The 17799-nt window shown below is 52.1% G+C and overlaps 5 protein-coding genes across 5 annotated transcripts; 2 read left to right on the top strand and 3 right to left on the bottom strand.

Annotated features, from left to right (window-relative positions):
* Nucleotides 1-4071: 4071 nt before the first annotated feature.
* On the bottom strand, nucleotides 4072-5931 carry BROUX77_003585 (uncharacterized protein; the record flags this gene model as incomplete). Its single annotated transcript, XM_073748252.1, has 2 exons — nucleotides 4072-5115; nucleotides 5428-5931. 2 exons carry the CDS (start codon nucleotides 5929-5931, stop codon nucleotides 4072-4074), a joined length of 1548 nt encoding a protein of 515 aa, XP_073606010.1.
* Nucleotides 5932-6707: 776 nt separating this feature from the next.
* BROUX77_003584 (uncharacterized protein) lies at nucleotides 6708-8457 on the top strand (the record flags this gene model as incomplete). The annotated part of the gene is made up of 3 exons (XM_073748251.1): nucleotides 6708-7277; nucleotides 7370-7998; nucleotides 8067-8457. 3 exons carry the CDS (start codon nucleotides 6708-6710, stop codon nucleotides 8455-8457), a joined length of 1590 nt encoding a protein of 529 aa, XP_073606009.1.
* Nucleotides 8458-8963: 506 nt separating this feature from the next.
* On the top strand, nucleotides 8964-10418 carry BROUX77_003583 (uncharacterized protein; the record flags this gene model as incomplete). The annotated part of the gene is made up of 1 exon (XM_073748250.1): nucleotides 8964-10418. One exon carries the CDS (start codon nucleotides 8964-8966, stop codon nucleotides 10416-10418), a length of 1455 nt encoding a protein of 484 aa, XP_073606008.1.
* A 743-nt stretch (nucleotides 10419-11161) lies between these two features.
* On the bottom strand, nucleotides 11162-14423 carry BROUX77_003582 (uncharacterized protein; the record flags this gene model as incomplete). The annotated part of the gene is made up of 2 exons (XM_073748249.1): nucleotides 11162-11229; nucleotides 11306-14423. 2 exons carry the CDS (start codon nucleotides 14421-14423, stop codon nucleotides 11162-11164), a joined length of 3186 nt encoding a protein of 1061 aa, XP_073606007.1.
* Nucleotides 14424-16328: 1905 nt separating this feature from the next.
* BROUX77_003581 (uncharacterized protein) lies at nucleotides 16329-17464 on the bottom strand (the record flags this gene model as incomplete). Its single annotated transcript, XM_073748248.1, has 3 exons — nucleotides 16329-16424; nucleotides 16489-17132; nucleotides 17200-17464. The coding sequence occupies 3 exons, from the start codon at nucleotides 17462-17464 to the stop codon at nucleotides 16329-16331; spliced, it is 1005 nt and encodes a 334-aa protein (XP_073606006.1).
* Nucleotides 17465-17799: the final 335 nt, after the last annotated feature.

The raw sequence follows: 17799 nt of genomic DNA, 5'->3' as shown, positions 1-17799 counted from the left end.
TGTGAGGCTGAACCAAGTGAGGCTTTTTGAGCCCTGGCCCGCGTGCTAGCTTGCTTGCTTGTTCGCTGTCGCTGTCGGCGCTCACCGTTTCTTTGTCTTTGTTTGCCATGCTCCCTCATCCTCATGCCCATCCTCGCGCTCATGGCCAGGGGGGCCGCTGCTGGCATTTCTGGCCTTATCACGGCGGCCCTCGCGGCGGTTTTCCTCCATCCTCCCAAGTATGCTGCTCCTGTGTTCCTTCGTGCTGCTGACAAAACCTCCGCTGCGGTTTTTGCTTTATGCGCCTGCGCGAGCTTCCACCCGTACACAGGAATGTTTCAACATACATGTGCCAGTATGTTGTCGTGCCTTTTGCCGCCACCACCCACGCAGGAGGAGGAGGAGGCGGCGGCGGCGGCAAAGGGTCTCAAGACTCAGGGCCGATTAAGCTGCGCTACAGGTGCGGTGTTTCAATAGCATGCATGCTTTTTCTCTCCCAAAGCCGCAGCTAATGTTGTTCTGGAGGCTATACTACAGGCATATAGGGCAAATGCATGTATGCACAAATGGATATGGTGCTGAGGGCGTCTGGATGGCCCTGGCAGTAGTGTACATATCAGCGTAGTAGTAAACATCTGTAGCAGTCCTCATAGTTGGTAGACAGAGCCGTATAGTTGCAGTGTGTGTATCCTTATCCTTGGACTTCTCGTCATGTGTGCCACAGGCGCAGGCGCTGTAACAAATCTCTTTTAGCTTCTGATATTCCCGGTGATTTTGCCACAATACCAACCATAGTGGGCTCTGCCGAATTAAATTAGAAGCACGACTCGATTTAGGGCTTTGTTGTCGTCGATTGTCTGCTATGAGAAGTATTAGCAGTAGTTAGCATTCGCAATTAATTATGCTGCTTGTATATTGTTACCAGACCCCTGGATGGCTGGTCAATACAATCTCTGCAAATGAGTCTCTGGGCTAATTATCTCACCTCTTGATCGCAATTTCTCCTGCCTCAATTTCGCTCTGCAACCAAGAGAGATCTTATGTGCAATGACTATTGAATTCTTGTACTGCACTTTATGCACTATCTTCACAATTGTGCACAGATGACTTGGCGATCAAGGCCAAACTTGAAATTCCTTCAGACAAGACAATGCCCAGCCAGTATCCTTTTTTCCAAGAAAAAAAAAGGAAAAGGCTGACAAGCTTCTGCTGCTGCCATAGTCTCCCCCTCCTCTTCTTCATCATCACTACGCAACATCTTACGTATTTCTCTGGCGAGAGGATAAGCCCACTCACTGCACTATGGCGCCCTTGAAGCTAGAGAGACACGACTAACCCTAAACAGCTGATGTGGAGCCATTCAACCCATCCTCCACGATAGCGCCTTGGCCTCTTTATCTTTTCTTTGACCTCTGACCTTCTTGGCTCTCTGTTCTCTTATCATCGCCGAAAATTTTTACCTCTTGCCCTCTCTCTCGCAATGACTTTTCTCACCCCGCTTTCGCTAAACACGGAGAGTTTTTGTCTGAGCATATGACGGCGCTTGACAAGCTTGCGTGCTTTTTTTTGCCTTTTCTTTTCTCTCCTCATCTTCTTGTTCGTTCGCTTTTGCTGACGCCCAAGAAAACTGGCCTGCCCTGTGCCCACGCTTGTTGCTCCTATCTCATTCTGCCCCAAGCCAAGGCCAAATCAGTCAAACTTGAGCCCAAGCCCAAACAACAACAGCGGAACGGATCAACTGTGAATACGAGTTCTTACTGCCCATTTGTAGTCCCACGTCCACATGAACAAACATAATACGTGGTTGCAGAGGAGCCGAGCCGTCTGGTGACAAATACAGCACGCCTCCGGTGACGAGTACATGACAGAAACACAACGCAACGTCCTTGCCTGCCCGGCCGATCAAAGGCCGCGATAACAAGGTCTTCCAAGCACATGCTGAGGAAAACCCATCCATGGGCAGTGGGAAGGCCGGCTTGGCTTGGCTTTTGGGCTGCATCGACTGCAACATCGTGTTTTCTTTGTATGTACATACATACATCCAAATCTGCGTCTGTGTGTGATTTCAATGTAGTATTGCATGCATTGGCATCGTGTCGCCCGCCAACTTAAGCCTCCATCACTCCCTTGGGACTTGTCCTTTTATGCTTCCCCACTGTCGTCCGCTTCCTATCCACGGCAGGCTGGTTTATACGTGTAGTTGTGTCGTGACATAGTTGCATAGTTATACCTTTAATCGTGCCCACTGCATGATCCCCAGCCCCAGCCCAGCCAGCCAACATCTCACAACACGTGCACCCACCAACCACCACAGAAAACCTTGGGACGATCGCCATGGCTGTCAACACCAGCATGAGGCCCGCCAGACTGCCAATAAGATTGCTCCTTCTTATTCTCCTTCTTCCCTCCTCGTTCTATTTTTGTCGACTGTCCGGCAAATAACGTGTTGACTTTTCCGTGGTCATGTCGCATAATATACGACGGGGCCCATCGTTGATTTCTGAGCTGTGACCACAGCCTCCTCCTCCCGCTGCCCTATTCCCTGTGATAAGCTCCGGGACACAGGAAACCGACAAGAAGCACAGCCCCAGTGCTGGTCAAGGGCGAGAGAGAACAGAACAGAATCGACCGGAAGAGAAGACAAAGGAAGAAGAGGAAATCAAACATCATGAGCCCTGCGCTTGTCAATGTCAACGTGAACGAGCGAATGGACTGCCCCACTCCACTAGTTATGCTATAACCAGGGCCAAAGCACCATGAGTTCGCTTGTCCCAGGCTTGGGCCACGATTGATGCCGGATGCCAAGGTGACGGGCAATCTTGGGGGAGAAATGAGTTTGTTTGGAGGTGGGAAATAAGACTCTGTAGAAAAGTGTCTCTCTCTCTGTATCTGCTTGTGGGCATACACAGTTGCTCAAACCACCCAGCATCAGACTCGACTCGGGACCTGGAGATATCGGTAATATGCGTGCATGCACACATCTTGATACTGGGGTTAGGGTTAAAGGCATAGCAAACAGCACAGTTAGATTTACAGTGCTAGTCTCACAACTACACGGTACAGCATCAACCAGCCCCACTTTAGCCTTTTGCGCCTTCCTCCTGCAAATCACCACCAATTTCTTGTGAGACGGTGTTAACTTGCTGTGCTACAGGTATAAGTAACAGTACATGCACAAGAATCTATGCATGTCGATGCTTGTGCATATATGCATAACTGCACAAGCCCAAGGATTCTTTTCCTTCTATACCTGGATGCAAATAAACCTGTAACTCACTACCAGCCATTGTGCGTGCCAACTCCCCCTCGACGCTGGGTTTGCTTTTGCTCTGGTCCTCTCAGCTCTTCCCCAGCAACACCCTTCCATCCTCCGAGTCTTGGCTCTCTGTATCAAGTCCTGTCTTGACAACGAGCTTAATAGCGCGCAAATGAGCACGTATGGAATCCTCCTCCCATTCTTGGGTTGTGTGCGAGCGCCACCTCTAGCGTCGCAGTATCAAGACCCTGCCTTGTCAGTGTCTGTGATCTTCCTCACATATTTCACTTTGGTGTGACACTGGCCCAAACAAAACCCCCGATTCATTTAGTTACAAGTAAATAGTTAACTATGTGTGGTTGGTTATAGTGCTTGATTCTACTACGTATGTACACATACCCGCAGCACTTGTCTAAATATCTTTGTCGTGCGCGTGTTTGCGTGTATCCTGCTGGATCAGCTAATGTTTCCATTGTTTGCTCATGTTCCGTCAGCGGGCCCTTGATTGTACAAGTAGTCCCATCCTCTTCATCTTGCCTCATATTTGCTCTGCTTGCCGGGCCCCCCTGATAACTAGAGTGTAAATGACACATATGCGTCTGGTGATATCTTCATTCTTGGCTTTGGTTTCGCCTTGCATGTGCTGAACCTTTGAAGGAACGAAAAGAAAAGAAAAGAAAAAACTTGCTCTTGTTGCCTCAGTCCACCGCCTTTGTACCTTGTGATTGTTACATACATACTATTTGCCGTTGGCTGTAGTTTTATATGTACATAGATGTGCATGCATATTTAGCCACCTCCATGTTATCTTGTTGCCTTGGCGGGTTCCATTTTCATTAAAACATTCGGAGTGCGCCCGGGAGATAGCCAACCAGTTCCGAAACCTCTCTGCATCGGCGACCCAAACGGAAGATATCTCTCGCGATTTTGTCGTTGGTCGGGTCCATCTTGGACACCTGCAGGTCCGTGATATCCCCCCTTTCCCACAGTGCCTGTCTCACCTGGGAGCAAGACTCAAACTGGTCGTTGAAAACCTGCAGCGGCCAGTTCCACGGCCGACAGCAGCTAATGGCCAAGGCAAGGACTTCGACCGGCGGGATTCCAGGGTCCGCCGAGGGTTTCAGCGAGTAGTACTCAAAGAAGCGGACCCAGCTCTGGAAAAAGGCCAGCGGCACCTCCCAGTGGCCCGGCATGTCAAAGATGCGCTGGAAATTGCGGTCGTAGTGGTGCCGTGACAGCATAAACAGGAGCTTGGTGCGCTGCGCAATGTCAGTGGTGTCCTGCGGCGCCCGCTTCTCGCCGTACTCGGGCTCCGTCAGGCCGCGCTCAAACCATGGTGCCCACATTATGTGCTCAGGGAAGATGTGCGTCTGGAACGAGTTGGGGCTGCGGAAGCACGGGACTGTACGCAGGGATCGAACGGTTGCGGCCGGGGCCCGGTCTATGCGGAGATACTCTACCATGTCGTCTTCATCCGCGTATCTCCTGGTATCCGCGAGATCTTGAGCAGTTGGCACATGGCCAGGCGTTGCCGTGTTTAAAATGTGGGCCTTGAGACGTTCGGATTGCACCGGGTATCGTTCAAAGTGGATGTACGACCACGGCACAACATATCTGTACGCCATACTTTTGCGGTACATTTCCCATTCATTTTCAAGGCAAGCTTCAAGGTCAAGAGGATCAGCACAAGTGCATACCAACGGAGCCGAAGGAACCGGGGGAGTAGTCTGGGAAGAAGAATCCGGGTTTAGCTCTTCAGCAAAGGGTTGCTTGGACATTTTACATGCATACCAATGTTGCATGTTGCGGCTCTTGTGCCATCTTGACAGAGCACCCATAAAAATATCATAAGTCAGCCATTTCTGGGTCATTAGCTCGCCCTGTTTAAAAGACGCTGTTAGTATAGAGAAGCTGGCGGCAAGCGGAATAAGTGTACAGCTATATACAACCATGCCAGAAAGAAGGTGCAGCCACCAAGGCCAGCGATGGGAATCACAATGTGACTCTTGCACCTTTACCATGCGTGCCGTCTGCGTTGCATATGTTGTGTGCTTACATACATGTGCATATGCATGGCCTCTGGCAAATATAGAGATGCCGCATATATGCTGCAGGAATATTGGAGCGGGAAGGAAAAAAAGGCTCAACGCAACTAGTCACGTTGTGGGGATGCATCAGGTGCACAAACTCACCTCGAGTTTTCCATGAACACTGTCTGGATCAGCTTTGAGCAGCTCCGCATCAGCCGCCTGCAAGTCTTCGGGTGCAGTGCGTCCACGGTACAAGTCCCACGTGAGCATGAATCGATTCATGGTGAACTTGATGAGCAGGCTCTGGCTAGAGAGGGCCCGTCCGAGGACTGGCGATGCCCGCGGAAAGTCGACGCTATCGGCGTACAGGAAAATCATCTCCAGAATCTCGACAGGTAGCGTCTCGAGGAGACGGCTCTGTTTGCTAGACAGGAGTGGGCGAGAGGGTAGAGGGGGGGTAAACTCCGGGCTCTCTGCCGTCTCTGCCTTTTTTGCGGAAGCCGGTCTAGCATTGGCTTCAATAGCACGCTTGACGAGTTCTTCAGACTTGGAAGACGAGCTTGCACTCTTGGAAGCCGCATGGTCATTCAAAGAGGCGGAGTCGGAAGCCGAGAGTTTAGCCTTCTTGCGGTAGGATCCGCGGACTTTCATAGGTGTCAAGGCCATGTCTGGAGAGAGGGAAATGTTGATCTCTGTTGCAAGTGAACTGTGACTGTAGATTTACGCCAGTTTGATACAACCTGTGCAGTCCGAACGAAGGGTGCATATGTGTATTACTCAAGAGAGGAGCTTTTGATCCTGCTGCTCAGGATAGTGCGGGATCATAAGTGAAAGAAATAAACCAATTGGATATTAAAATATGGTGTAGGCAGGTTCTGGAGACTATTTGTCAGCATTGATACAAAGCTAGTTTATGAGAGTAGAAATAAAGAGATAAAAACGTGCATACTTGGAAAGGAGCGAGGCTCAATGCCACCAAGAATGATGCCAGAAGAGAGATCTGATGATATTGGGGTTGTAGTTGAGCAGACAGGATTCAGGTAGGACAATGATATATGGATGAGAGCCCCCGATTAATGCATATCGGGGTTGTGCTCCAAATATTCGGCTATCGGATTATGCGCTTAGTCATTCATCGTGTCGCTCAATGCTGGCCTTGCGCTAACCTTCAAAATTTCCGTTGCGGATCACGGGCTAACCGCAGAACGGCCACGGAATAGCAGCGTTTCTTTTGTGTCTTGCTGCTGGAGACTATCTGAGGAAGGCGGCCTTGTTCTTTAGGGACCCGAAACAGAGATTGGATTCAGACCCTAGGCGTGGCCCTTGAACAGAGTTTTCGGTCTCTGCGGTCTTGCTGTGGCCCAGCCGTCGGCACGAATTATACACACGCAGAAATTGACAAAAGGCCACTCACATTCATGTCGGCTTACTTACGAGCAGCAATGTCGTCGTCCTTGCGATCCACTACGCCGGTGCCCTCGCGGGCGCTACTGCGCTTTCTGCGAGCCCAGTCCGAGAACCGGCCGTTCTTCAGCCCACGATGCAGAGTCCTCGGGAACGAATCGCGGGGCACTAGGCCCTACAGCAGCCGCAATAGCCACAGCCACACGAGCCCAATCCTATCACCACATACCACCGAAGCCCTGACCCAGCTACCGCCAACGAGCATAGTTCCACTCCTGGCAGCACCTGCTGCCAAGCGAATGACGTCCCTGGGTGCAGTTCGCGGCTTCTCGGGCTCTGGGTCGCCGCGAAAATCTGGGCCAAGCTGTGGCACCGGCGAAGAAGAGCGGGCGCTATCATGGCGTGAGCGCATATTCAACCTGCGCATCAAGTCCGAGAACAAAGATGCCGAGACGCAAGCCATGGATGAGCGCTACATGTTCAACCCTCGGCGGACGCTGTCGGCCAAGGCGGCGCTGGAACCGAGACTACGTTGTACTGAAGTGGACGAGAATGGCGAGGTCAGCTTGACAGACAGCGAGTTTAAAAAGACGGAGCTAATTGCCAAGGTAAGCAACATCGGCGTATCTCGCACGTGATTAGAAGACTGCGAGATCCAACCCTGCGTCCTTTTACTAACGATATTCATCCGCATTTATAGTACGGTCTACTGCCTCGTGATCTACGCAAAATCGACTCATCGAACCTGCCCCACATTCTCGTGCGACCCTCGGCGATACTGATCAATCTCTTGCATCTCAAAGTGCTGATTAAACATGACCGTGTACTGCTATTCGACGTATACGGGTCCCAGACCTCCCACTCGCAGTCCGCCTTCATGTACGATCTTCAGGGAAAACTCAAACAGAAGAACCCCGCCATTGGCGCTGGTCTGCCGTACGAGTTCCGGGCTCTCGAAGCCGTCCTGACATCCGTGACGTCGGAGCTGGAGGCTGACTTTGAGTCGGTCCGCGAACCCATTATCCACATTCTGAGCGAGTTAGAAGATGATATTGACAGACACAAACTGCGTTTGCTGCTGATATTGTCCAAAAAGGTGACCACGTTTGAGCAAAAGGCTAAGCTGGTTCGAGACGCCATTGAGGAGTTACTGGAGGCCGACGATGATCTTTCAGCCATGTATCTGACGGAGAAGACACATGATCTATTCCGTGGCGATGACGACCATACGGAAATCGAGCTTTTGCTGGAGTCATACCATAAGCTTTGCGACGAAATCGTGCAAGAGGCTGGTAACCTGGTATCCAGTATCCGCAACACGGAGGAAATGTAAGTCGTATTTTACCGACACCTGACGCACCCCACTGCACATGCTAACGTTTCGATTCCTATGCTAGTATTCGGGCCATCCTGGATGCCAACCGCAACTCTCTCATGTTGCTTGATCTCAAGTTTAGCGTTGGAACGTTGGGTCTTGCCATGGGCACCTTTATGGCTGGTCTTTACGGCATGAACCTGGAGAACTTCGTTGAAGAGACCAACTGGGGCTTTGGCGCTGTCACAGGCCTATCAATCATGTGCTCTATTGCCGTGTGCTGGTATGGACTAGTCAAGCTGCGCAAGATCCAGCGCGTCAAGATGATGGTTGACGAGCGCAATGACCTGTCGCGTACACAGCGCTGGATCAGAGAGGAGGCTCTTCTGGACCCGCGCAGTAGAGAGAAGCTACGCATGATGAACCTGCAAAAGGTGGCTGCCGGTCGTAAGAAGAAGTGGTGGTGGTGGTGATGGTGGTGATGGTAGGGGCCGGAAGACCAAGCAAAAGGAGAGCTCAGGACGGAGCGTATCGTCTGATTGCAGGAGTGGATAAGCTTCTGCGTGTAGAATACTGTACATTAGTGACTGTTAGTTTGGCAAAAGCGAATTTAGACGCGCATTTACGTATTAACTTGGTTGATGTCATTATGTATGCCTCTATCCAATATCTAAGTGAGTGAGACCAAAAGAGGTTGAGTTAAAGTGGGCCCTGGATAACAAAGCGGGGCTAAATTGTTACTGTCTGTACTCACTGTAAGCCCCGCCCCTCCTTCCATCTTGGGCGATGAAAAAAAAAAAAAACGACTGTTGCAGAAAAAAAACCCCGACGAAATAAAGAAATAGTTTGAATCAAGCAACTTCCAAGTGTGAAGAGCAGTGATTTATAAGCAGCAAATATAAAAGCCTCTGTGCACTTCTTTTTCTCTCTTTGCATTTTTTTGCCGTCGAGAAAGCACTCCACCGATTTACACGCCGAAATGTCTGAGCATCCCCGCGAAAACGAAGAGCCCATGGGGGGCGAGTTCCTCAACGAGGACGAAGCCGCCGAAGAGTTCATTCCTGACGATGACGACATGGCCATGGACAGTGACGGTGACGAGGGCGGCGACGACAACAACCTCGAAAGCGAAGAGATCCTGCTACAGAATGACAGCATCGCCTACTTTGACCAGCACCGTGACAGCGTTTTCTGCATTGCCCAGCACCCCCTGCACCCGTCGTTGATTGCCACCGGCGGCAGCGAGGGCGAGGGCGACGATGCCCCCGGCAAGGGCTACCTGATTGACGCCTCGGCTGCGTCCAGCCGGCCTGTGCTGCCGCCTAGCTTCTCGTCCGACCCGAACTCGCGCCCCGAGAGCATGGCCCTGGACGCCCTATTCTCTATTGACGGCCACAGCGACTCCATCTCCGCCCTGGCTTTTACCCTGCCCAAGGGCCAGTTCCTGGTGTCTGGCGGCATGGACGGCCGTGTACGCCTGTACGCTGTCGGCGTCATGCCCGACCAGCCTGTCAAGTTCAAGTGGATGGCTGAGGCCGCCGAGGTGCCTGAGGTCAACTGGATTTTGCCGTGCCCCGACCTAGCCAACCCGCATACCTTTGCCGTCGGCGCCTCTGACGGCTCTGTATGGGTGTACACCGTCTCACCCAAGGACAAGGCTGCTCCCCTGCAGATTGTGAACACCTACTACTTGCACACCGGCTCCTGCACCGCCGGCGCCTGGACTCCTGATGGCAAGATGCTGGCCACCGTGGCCGATGACTCGTCCATGTATGTATGGGACGTCTTTGGCGAGGCTGCCGCTCACGGCATCACAGCCGAAAATGGCATGAGCGTCGTGTCGCTGACAGCCAACGACCAGCGCTTCGCCGTCGAGGGCGGCCTGTACTCGCTGGCCGTCGACCCCAAGGGTGCCTTTGTCGCCACCGGCGGCGCCGGCGGCGGCATCCGCATCGTGTCGCTGCCGCGGCTGGGCTCCAAGCCCAGCGAGGTGTCGCCCGGCGGCCAGATCCTCGCGTCGCTGCAAACTCTCAACGACACGGTCGAAGCGCTGTCCTTTTCCTCGCCCATTGTCGGCGCCGGCCAGTCGCAAATCACCTTGCTGGCTGCCGGCTGTGTCGACGGCACGATTGGCGTGTTCGATGCGTCGCGCCGCTTCGCCGTGCGCCGCACGCTGCCGGGCGCACATGAGGACTTTTCTGTCGTCAAGCTCGACTTTGTCCCGGGCTCGTGGCTGCTCACGTCGTGCGGCATGGATGGCGCTGTGCGCCGCTGGGACTTGCGCGCGGCTGCCGAGCAGTGCCTTGTCAAGGAGTGGAAGGGCCATCGTGGCGATGGCGAGGGCGGTGGTGTGCTGGGCTTTGTGCAGGGCGAGACGGGCGAGAGAGTGATTACGGCGGGCGATGACGGCGTGGTGCTGGTGTTTGAGGCTTGAGCCTAAAGATGGCGGTGGAGTGCTAGGGCGGGGTTGCTGTTTTTCTTTTATCATGACTCGTTGCTTCTTATGACTGATCTTGGGTGCGTGGGATAGACCAAAAAGTAGGCTTTCTTTTTTTTTCACTACATCTTTTCTTCTTCTTTTTGATATTTACTTGGCAATAAACACACAGACATATCCAGAATGCAACATGGTAGGACGTATGTCCATAGAAATTATCTAAATCAATCACAGAATCGCATGGTGGCATTAGACCGAGACATGATCTCCCACAGGATACTTATGTGCACATATATTCGTTGAGTGGTCTATCATATCATACACAAGAAAGATTGGTTGAACATATATGCTGTTGAAAGAGTCAGGAGAACACTCTCTCCTCTAGGATTTTTGAATGGTATAAAAACACGGCCATGTTGAGATTTAGTGAAGGCCAAGGGACATGTCCCGAAACAAAGTATAAACAAGGACAACTCTGACAGAACTGCTGGTCAAGTTTGACAGATATGGAAAAGTTTTAGAAAGAGAGCAGAAACAAGAAAAAAAGAAAGAAAACGGGTATGATATAACTCCCCAGACGGAGTTGTTGAAATGCACGCTGGGATAGGCTGTAAAACAGATGATGAAAAGTTTGTCGGAAAAGAAAAGAAACGCCATTTTGGAGCGAAGAAAAATGATCAAAGATGGTCTTCTGAAATTGGAGAAAACAAGAAGTAGTGAGTCGACTGGAAATGTTTGGTTTACTCAGTCTCGCCGGTGGTGTCTGCGACTGGCGGGCAGGTGCAGAACAGATTTAGATCACCGTAAGCTATAGCAAAGTTTGTTAGCAACAGACGAATGAAAGCACCATTAAAACTAACATGGCGAAGAAAAAATAAACTTACTGTCGTCCAGACGGCCAACACTGGGCCAAAACTTCTTCTCTCGTAGCCACGGCAGCGGGTATGCAGCCTTCTCTCTCGAGTACGACCGTTCCCATTGGCCAGCACCATCACCGTTGATAATGTCGGCCTGGGGGTGGGGGGCGTTGAGTAGCACGTTGGCCTTGCGGGGCTGATGACCTTCTTCAATCTCACGGATTTCACCGCGAATAGAAATCATGGCGTCAATGAATCGATCCAGCTCCTCTTTGCTCTCACTCTCAGTGGGCTCAATCATGAGTGTGTTAGGTACAGGCCAGCTCATGGTGGGAGCGTGGAAACCGTAGTCCTGGAGACGCTTGGCAATATCGATGGCCGCAATACCCGCTGTCTTTTCAAACGGACGGGCGTCGATGATGAACTCGTGGGCACACCGCCCGTTTTTGTTGGTGTACACAATCGGGTAGTGCGGCGACAGCTGCGAAAGCAGATAGTTGGCGTTAAGGAGAGACGCCTGAGTGGCACGCTGAAGACCCTCTGTGCCCATCATGTGGTTGTAAGACCATGTAATCGGCAGAATGCTAGCGCTGCCGTAGGGCGCACTGGAAACCATGGGTTCGGTAGCCTCCGGACTCATTCCCGGCAAGTAAGGAATAAGGTGCTTCTTAACACAGATAGGGCCAACACCAGGACCACCACCACCGTGGGGGATGCAGAATGTCTTGTGTAGGTTCAGATGGCAGACATCAGCACCAATCTCACCAGGGGAGGTCAATCCAATCTGGGCGTTCATGTTAGCACCGTCCATGTATACCTGACCGCCATGGGCATGCACAAGGTCACAGGCCTTGCGGACATCTGGCTCGAAGATGCCGAAGGTACTGGGGTAGGTAATCATAATGCAACCAAGCTCGTCGGCGTGCTTCTTGCACTTGGCCTCCAGATCGCTAATGTCCAGGTTGCCGGTAGTGGGGTCGCACTTGATAGGGACAACACGCATACCCGCCATGGCAGCTGAAGCAGGGTTGGTACCATGAGCCGAGACGGGAATCAGGCAGATGTCTCGCTTCTTGCCACCATTCTCCTCATGGAAACGGTGAATAGCCCGCAGACCAGCAAACTCGCCCTGAGCACCCGAGTTGGGCTGGAGCGAAACACCATCCATGCTAGTGATAGTGGTCAGCTGCTCTTCTAGCTGCTTGACGAACACATTAAAGCCCTCCTTTTGGTCTTCATTGGCGTAGGGGTGCAACTGGGAGAAGCCAGGAAGAGAGATGAGCGACATCTCAGTAGCAGCATTAAGTTTCATGGTGCAAGAGCCTAGAGGAATCATAGAGTGAACGAGCGAAAGATCTTTGGACTGCAGGTGGTGCATGTAGCGTACAAACTCCATCTCACTATGGTAAGAGTTGAAGGTGGGGTGGGTGAGGTAGGGTGAAGTGCGCTTGAATTCGGTAGGAAGAGAGTCCGCAGAGAAGCGACCGTACTGGGAGGTGTACTTGGCAATAAGATCACCAACGGCAGAGTCTTTGTTCTTGGGGGCGGTAGCCTTGAAGGCGGACAACAAACTGTACAGAGTATCAGTGCTGAGTGAATCATGCATGCTGATACCAACTTGACCATTGCGGAAATCTCTCAGGTTGCAGCCATTTTCAACAGCAGTATCGAGAAGTTTCTTGGCATTATCGCCACAGTTGAGAACGACTGTATCGAAGAACACACGGCCTTCGGGGTCGCTCTTATTCTTAACAGTATCGTGTCCGTAGTGGTCGGCAACAAACTGGATAAGACGGGCGAGGCTAATGGTAGTTTCGGCTTGGGTCTTAAGACCCTCGGGACCATGGTAAATTGCATAGAAAGCAGCCATGTTGGCTAGTAGGGCCTGAGCAGTGCAGACATTGCTAGTCGCCTTTTCGCGACGAATGTGCTGTTCTCTAGTCTGCAGAGCAAGTCTAAGAGCGCGGTTGCCTAAACGGTCCCGGGACACACCAACCAGACGGCCAGGCATACGACGCTTATGGGCTTCAGTAACAGCAAAGAAAGCAGCGTGAGGGCCGCCGTTTCCTAGTGGCACACCGAAACGCTGCGCGGTACCAAACACGACATCAGCACCCCACTCACCGGGAGGAGTAAGGACGGTGAGAGCTAGAAGGTCAGTCGCAGCAGCAACCAGGCCACCAGTGGCATGTACAGCCTCGGAAAGAGCACGGAAGTCGCAAACTCCACCCTTGGTGTCGGGGTATTGCACAAGAACACCCAGGAGATCCTTGTCCAGGGCCTTGATATCAGAGACGGCACTTTCCGCGGCCAAATCCACAATCTTTAAGTGAATGCCCTGACCCTGGGCACGACTCTTGAGCACGGAAATAGTTTGGGGATGAACAAGATCAGAGACCACGAAGGTTTTGTTGGGGCGCTTAGCGCGCGACCCCGGCAAGATGTTGACCGACAGGGTCATGGCCTCGGCAGCAGCCGTACCCTCGTCGAGTAAGCTAGCGTTGGAGATGGGGAGACCAGTGAGATCGGAAATCATGGTCTGGTAGTTGAGCAGCGACTGAAGCCGGCCTTGCGAGATTTCTGGCTGGTAAGGCGTGTACGAGGTGTACCAAGCGGGGTTTTGTAGAACATCGCGGGCAATGGGTGCGGGGGTGGTAGTCGCATGGTAGCCGGCGCCAATAAATGAAGTGGGGGTCTTGTTGCGCGCAGCCATAGCAGCAGCATTCGCTGCCACATCCAGCTCCCGCAACGAAGCAGTCTTCTTGCCGTCCGCCGACGCAGATTTGACAAGCAGCTCGCGAGATGCCATGAGGACTTCCGCGGGGACTACCTGAGCCACAAAATCGTCCATGGACTTGGCGGGCGGAGAAAGCTTGCTGATCATCTCACTCACGTCGTCACTGGTGGGGCCCACGTGGCGACGGGCAAAGGTGTTGGAGGAGGGCACCAACAGCGGGTACAGCTTGTCTCTGGTAGAGGCATCAAGAGGCTCTGCGGGCGAAGAGCGGGATGCTGAAGACGACAGAGTCCGAGAGACCAATAGAGCGGAGCCGGACCGGACAGCAGCGCGAGGGGCGGTAGACCGGAGCTGTGTCTGGGCAAAGGGTCGGACCAAACGGCCGGAAGCCATCTTCCCGGCAAACATTCTCACTAACAGGGCGGGATAACGGTAGGGAGGATGTTTCCGTGAGAAGAGCGGAAGGCTTAGTGCAAGAGGGAATGAAGCACAATGAGAGGCGCAGATGGGAGTGGAAAAGAAAAGAGAAAAAGAAAAGGAAGAAAAAAGAACGGAGGGGAAATAGATCAAGAAAGAAAAGCTTGCTGTCCAGATAGCTACAGAAGGACCAGAAGGAGGAAACTGCGGGAAAATGCGCCCCGATAATGGAACAAAATCCAGTGGTTACAGCCGAATGGGGGTGTTCCTTTTCTAATTTGCGGACCGATGATGAACCGGTGTTGGCGCAACTACCAAGACATGGACGGGGATGCTACGCAGCATAAGATCACAGCGCTATTCACAAGTAAAAGTACAAGTGACTAGATACATGTAAAAAATATGAGTAGTTAGCACAACAATTATACAATCTTGTATGTATGTACTTGTCTCTACGATAAACTCGGTATTCGTAGTCAGCTTCCTTTTACCCTCGCGCCCTCATTATCAGCACTAGCCGTCCCTCCGTCTCTCGGTTTCCAGGGAGCCACTCCTACCATGTGCCCGAGGATGTAGCTTGACTTGTGATTTGCTTGTGACCAGACCATGTGTCTAGATTCCCGCGGCCAACGCCTTACGCTCTCCTGCAAAGCAAAAGCACTACAAATCTGGACAGTCCGACAAAGGACTTTGCGCAGATGTGGTTTCTTTTTTTTTTCTTTCTATCGCTTCCTGCATTGGACGTGCTTCTTGATAAGCAACCCTGCCCCGTCTTGGTCAGAATTTTTGCAGGTGCTGTCTACATACATACAGACTCGATATTATATGTCCGGCTCTAACTGAGGCTCTGTCTCTTTTATAGAGTTTCCACCGGAAAACTTGGCTTGATCCTACTCCCTCCTTTCGCCGTGTCTGGCTCACAGAGAGGCTGAAGTATTAAACCAGCTCTGACATGTGAACTCGCGATCTCAAGACACTGTGCATAATGATCACTAGAATATATTGCATAAAAGACAACCCTACGTCTTTCCCCCTATCCCCCTAAGCTACACGCCTCTCTTGGTGATTCATTGACCCCTTCCTAAAGCTCATTGTTGCCCATAGTAAACCACGACTTCACTTACAACATCACCGCCGGGGCCTTCCTTGCCCATCATGAGCTTATCTTATCGCAATCAGCCGTACATCAGCCGAAGAGACCCACTATCAAAGAATTTCCACTAGGAGCTCGGCCAAACGCCAATATCTGGGCCGTGATGTGTAAAGTAGCCCTCAGCCCTGCATAGCCAGCTCAACCACATCTCAGTCCCACATCCCGCCATGTTTTGTAAGACTCTCTAGGGAGACCCGAGTCCAACTCTCATATTCGTGTATCTGACCACCGCCACAGTCCAGCCGCCCCCGCCCTCTGAGGAGGAGATCCGCCAGCAGGAGGCCGATGCCTCATTTGCTATCCAGCGCTCCGTTGTTGCTGCCGTGCTGCTGTACCTGTGTATGTAATGCTCTTTTCTTCTGAGATTTGAAACGACTGTGGCTAACTCTTGTGCTGCAGCTCCCTTTGCTATTAATGCTGTCAAGATGATCTTCTAAGCCTACTGCTTCTTGGCCGTAGATGCAATGTCGTCATTTATGATATCCAACTCTAAACAGAGTGTGTACATTAGTTGTGACCCCAGAGTAAAATCAAGGTCGTTAATCTACAAGTGTTTCTTTGTAACCATGCCGTAGACCATTTTCCTAACCCTTGCACTTGCACTTGAGACGCTTATTACACATCTCCCCCGACCATTTCTGCAATGCAAAAAGCTATAGTTAAGCATTCAAGGCGAAGCAACGCATGTTTATGAAATCATTATTACCACCGGATCAGCCACTCTCTCGGCCCATGTATCCCCTTCACTCGACAGTCCTCTCCAGCCCCTCGTACTGGGTCTTGATCGACTCGACCTCCTTCTTAAGATGTTGTAACTGCTTGTCGTAATCCTCGAGGACCTGTGTTCATCAAGGGTTAGTAACGATGATTGATATTGTCGGCACGCGTTGTTTCGAGTGTTACCTTCTTCAGCTTCATCTCCGTATCCTCGTCTAAGCTCTCTTCCGCCTGGGCCATGGGCTTGCTAAGCTCCTGTGTCAGGGTCGTCGCGTATCCTCTCAGGATAAGGAGTCTGCTCCAGAGCTCCTCTTCCTTGGCACTGATCGCCGGATCGTTGACTGCCTTTTCAAGCGCGTGGAGCTTGAGACGCATATCATCCTCCTCGCCACTAAGCGCATAGCCACGGTTGCGTAGCACTTGCACCTTTGCGGCAAAACTCATGCAGCGCTCCTGCAGCACGACATGCCGGCGGCGAGCGGCGGCGGCACGCACACTCGTGGCAAGATCGTGTCGCGAAAGAATAGCGTCCAGACTGCTGTTGATCTGGTGGATGCGGGTGTTGAGATCAGCGATGGCGCGGCGCTGGGTCTTGAGGCGCTCTGAGATGCCTTGGAAACCAGTGCAGAGCACTGGGATGAAGCCTGGAGCTGGCTTCTTTTCAAGCGCTTCTTCCCAGTCGCGGGGGTTCTCATGTGGGCCGGGCTTATAGAAGGGAACATTGGATTCTTCGACGCGGTTGTAGAAGTAATGTTGAAAGACACAGTTGGGGTTTGTCGTGTCCCATTTCTCGAGTACTTGCATGATCTGGTCCTGCACAGGGCGCTGGTCTACACAATAGAGCAATGTTAGAAGATTCCCAGTAAATCACGACAAAGTCTTGGATAGAGTACTTACGCGGCGCCTCACGCGAAGGTTGCCACAGAGAATTGGTGAGCTGCGCCTGCGACTGTGATAGAGAGGGAAGGCCAGGCTGCTGGGGTTGGAGCTGCTGCTGGGGCTGCGCCATTGTATTTCCAAACATGCTGGCCCCCAGCTGCTGTGTCGGCTGTGATTGTTGCTGCGTTTGTTGGGGGGCTGTGGTGGTGGCGCCGAACAGCGACTTTCCAAACACCGAGCCGGTGTTGGGGTTGGCCGCTGTAGACCCGAATCCAAAGCTCATGGTGGAGGCGAGGGGAAGGTGGCCGCGTTGGATGACAGCTGGAAGAAAGGGTTGCACAGTATCGTTCTGGCCTGCGGGATGCCAGCCAAGCAGGTTTTCGGGTGCGCCGATATTGACCGGTTGCAAGATGCGTGAGAGCTATCGTGGAGCTTCGAAACTTTTCCACAGGATGGGCAAACAAAATGACTAAGTCCGAGAACTCGCGAACGCGGTATTCAGTGTAGCCAAAAGTGGTATAAAAAGAAGAAAAGGTACTATTGGCGCAAGGAACACAATACAGCACTGTACATGAAAAAAAACAAAAGTGGTCGTCGCTGTGGACTGGGCTGTCGGAG

The sequence above is a fragment of the Berkeleyomyces rouxiae genome (assembly GCF_048999995.1).
Source record: "Berkeleyomyces rouxiae strain 22BRR77 chromosome Unknown BrBRR77_ptg000003l, whole genome shotgun sequence".
Classification (NCBI taxonomy): Eukaryota; Fungi; Ascomycota; class Sordariomycetes; order Microascales; family Ceratocystidaceae; genus Berkeleyomyces; species Berkeleyomyces rouxiae.
This window is presented reverse-complemented; position numbering and strand designations above follow the sequence as displayed.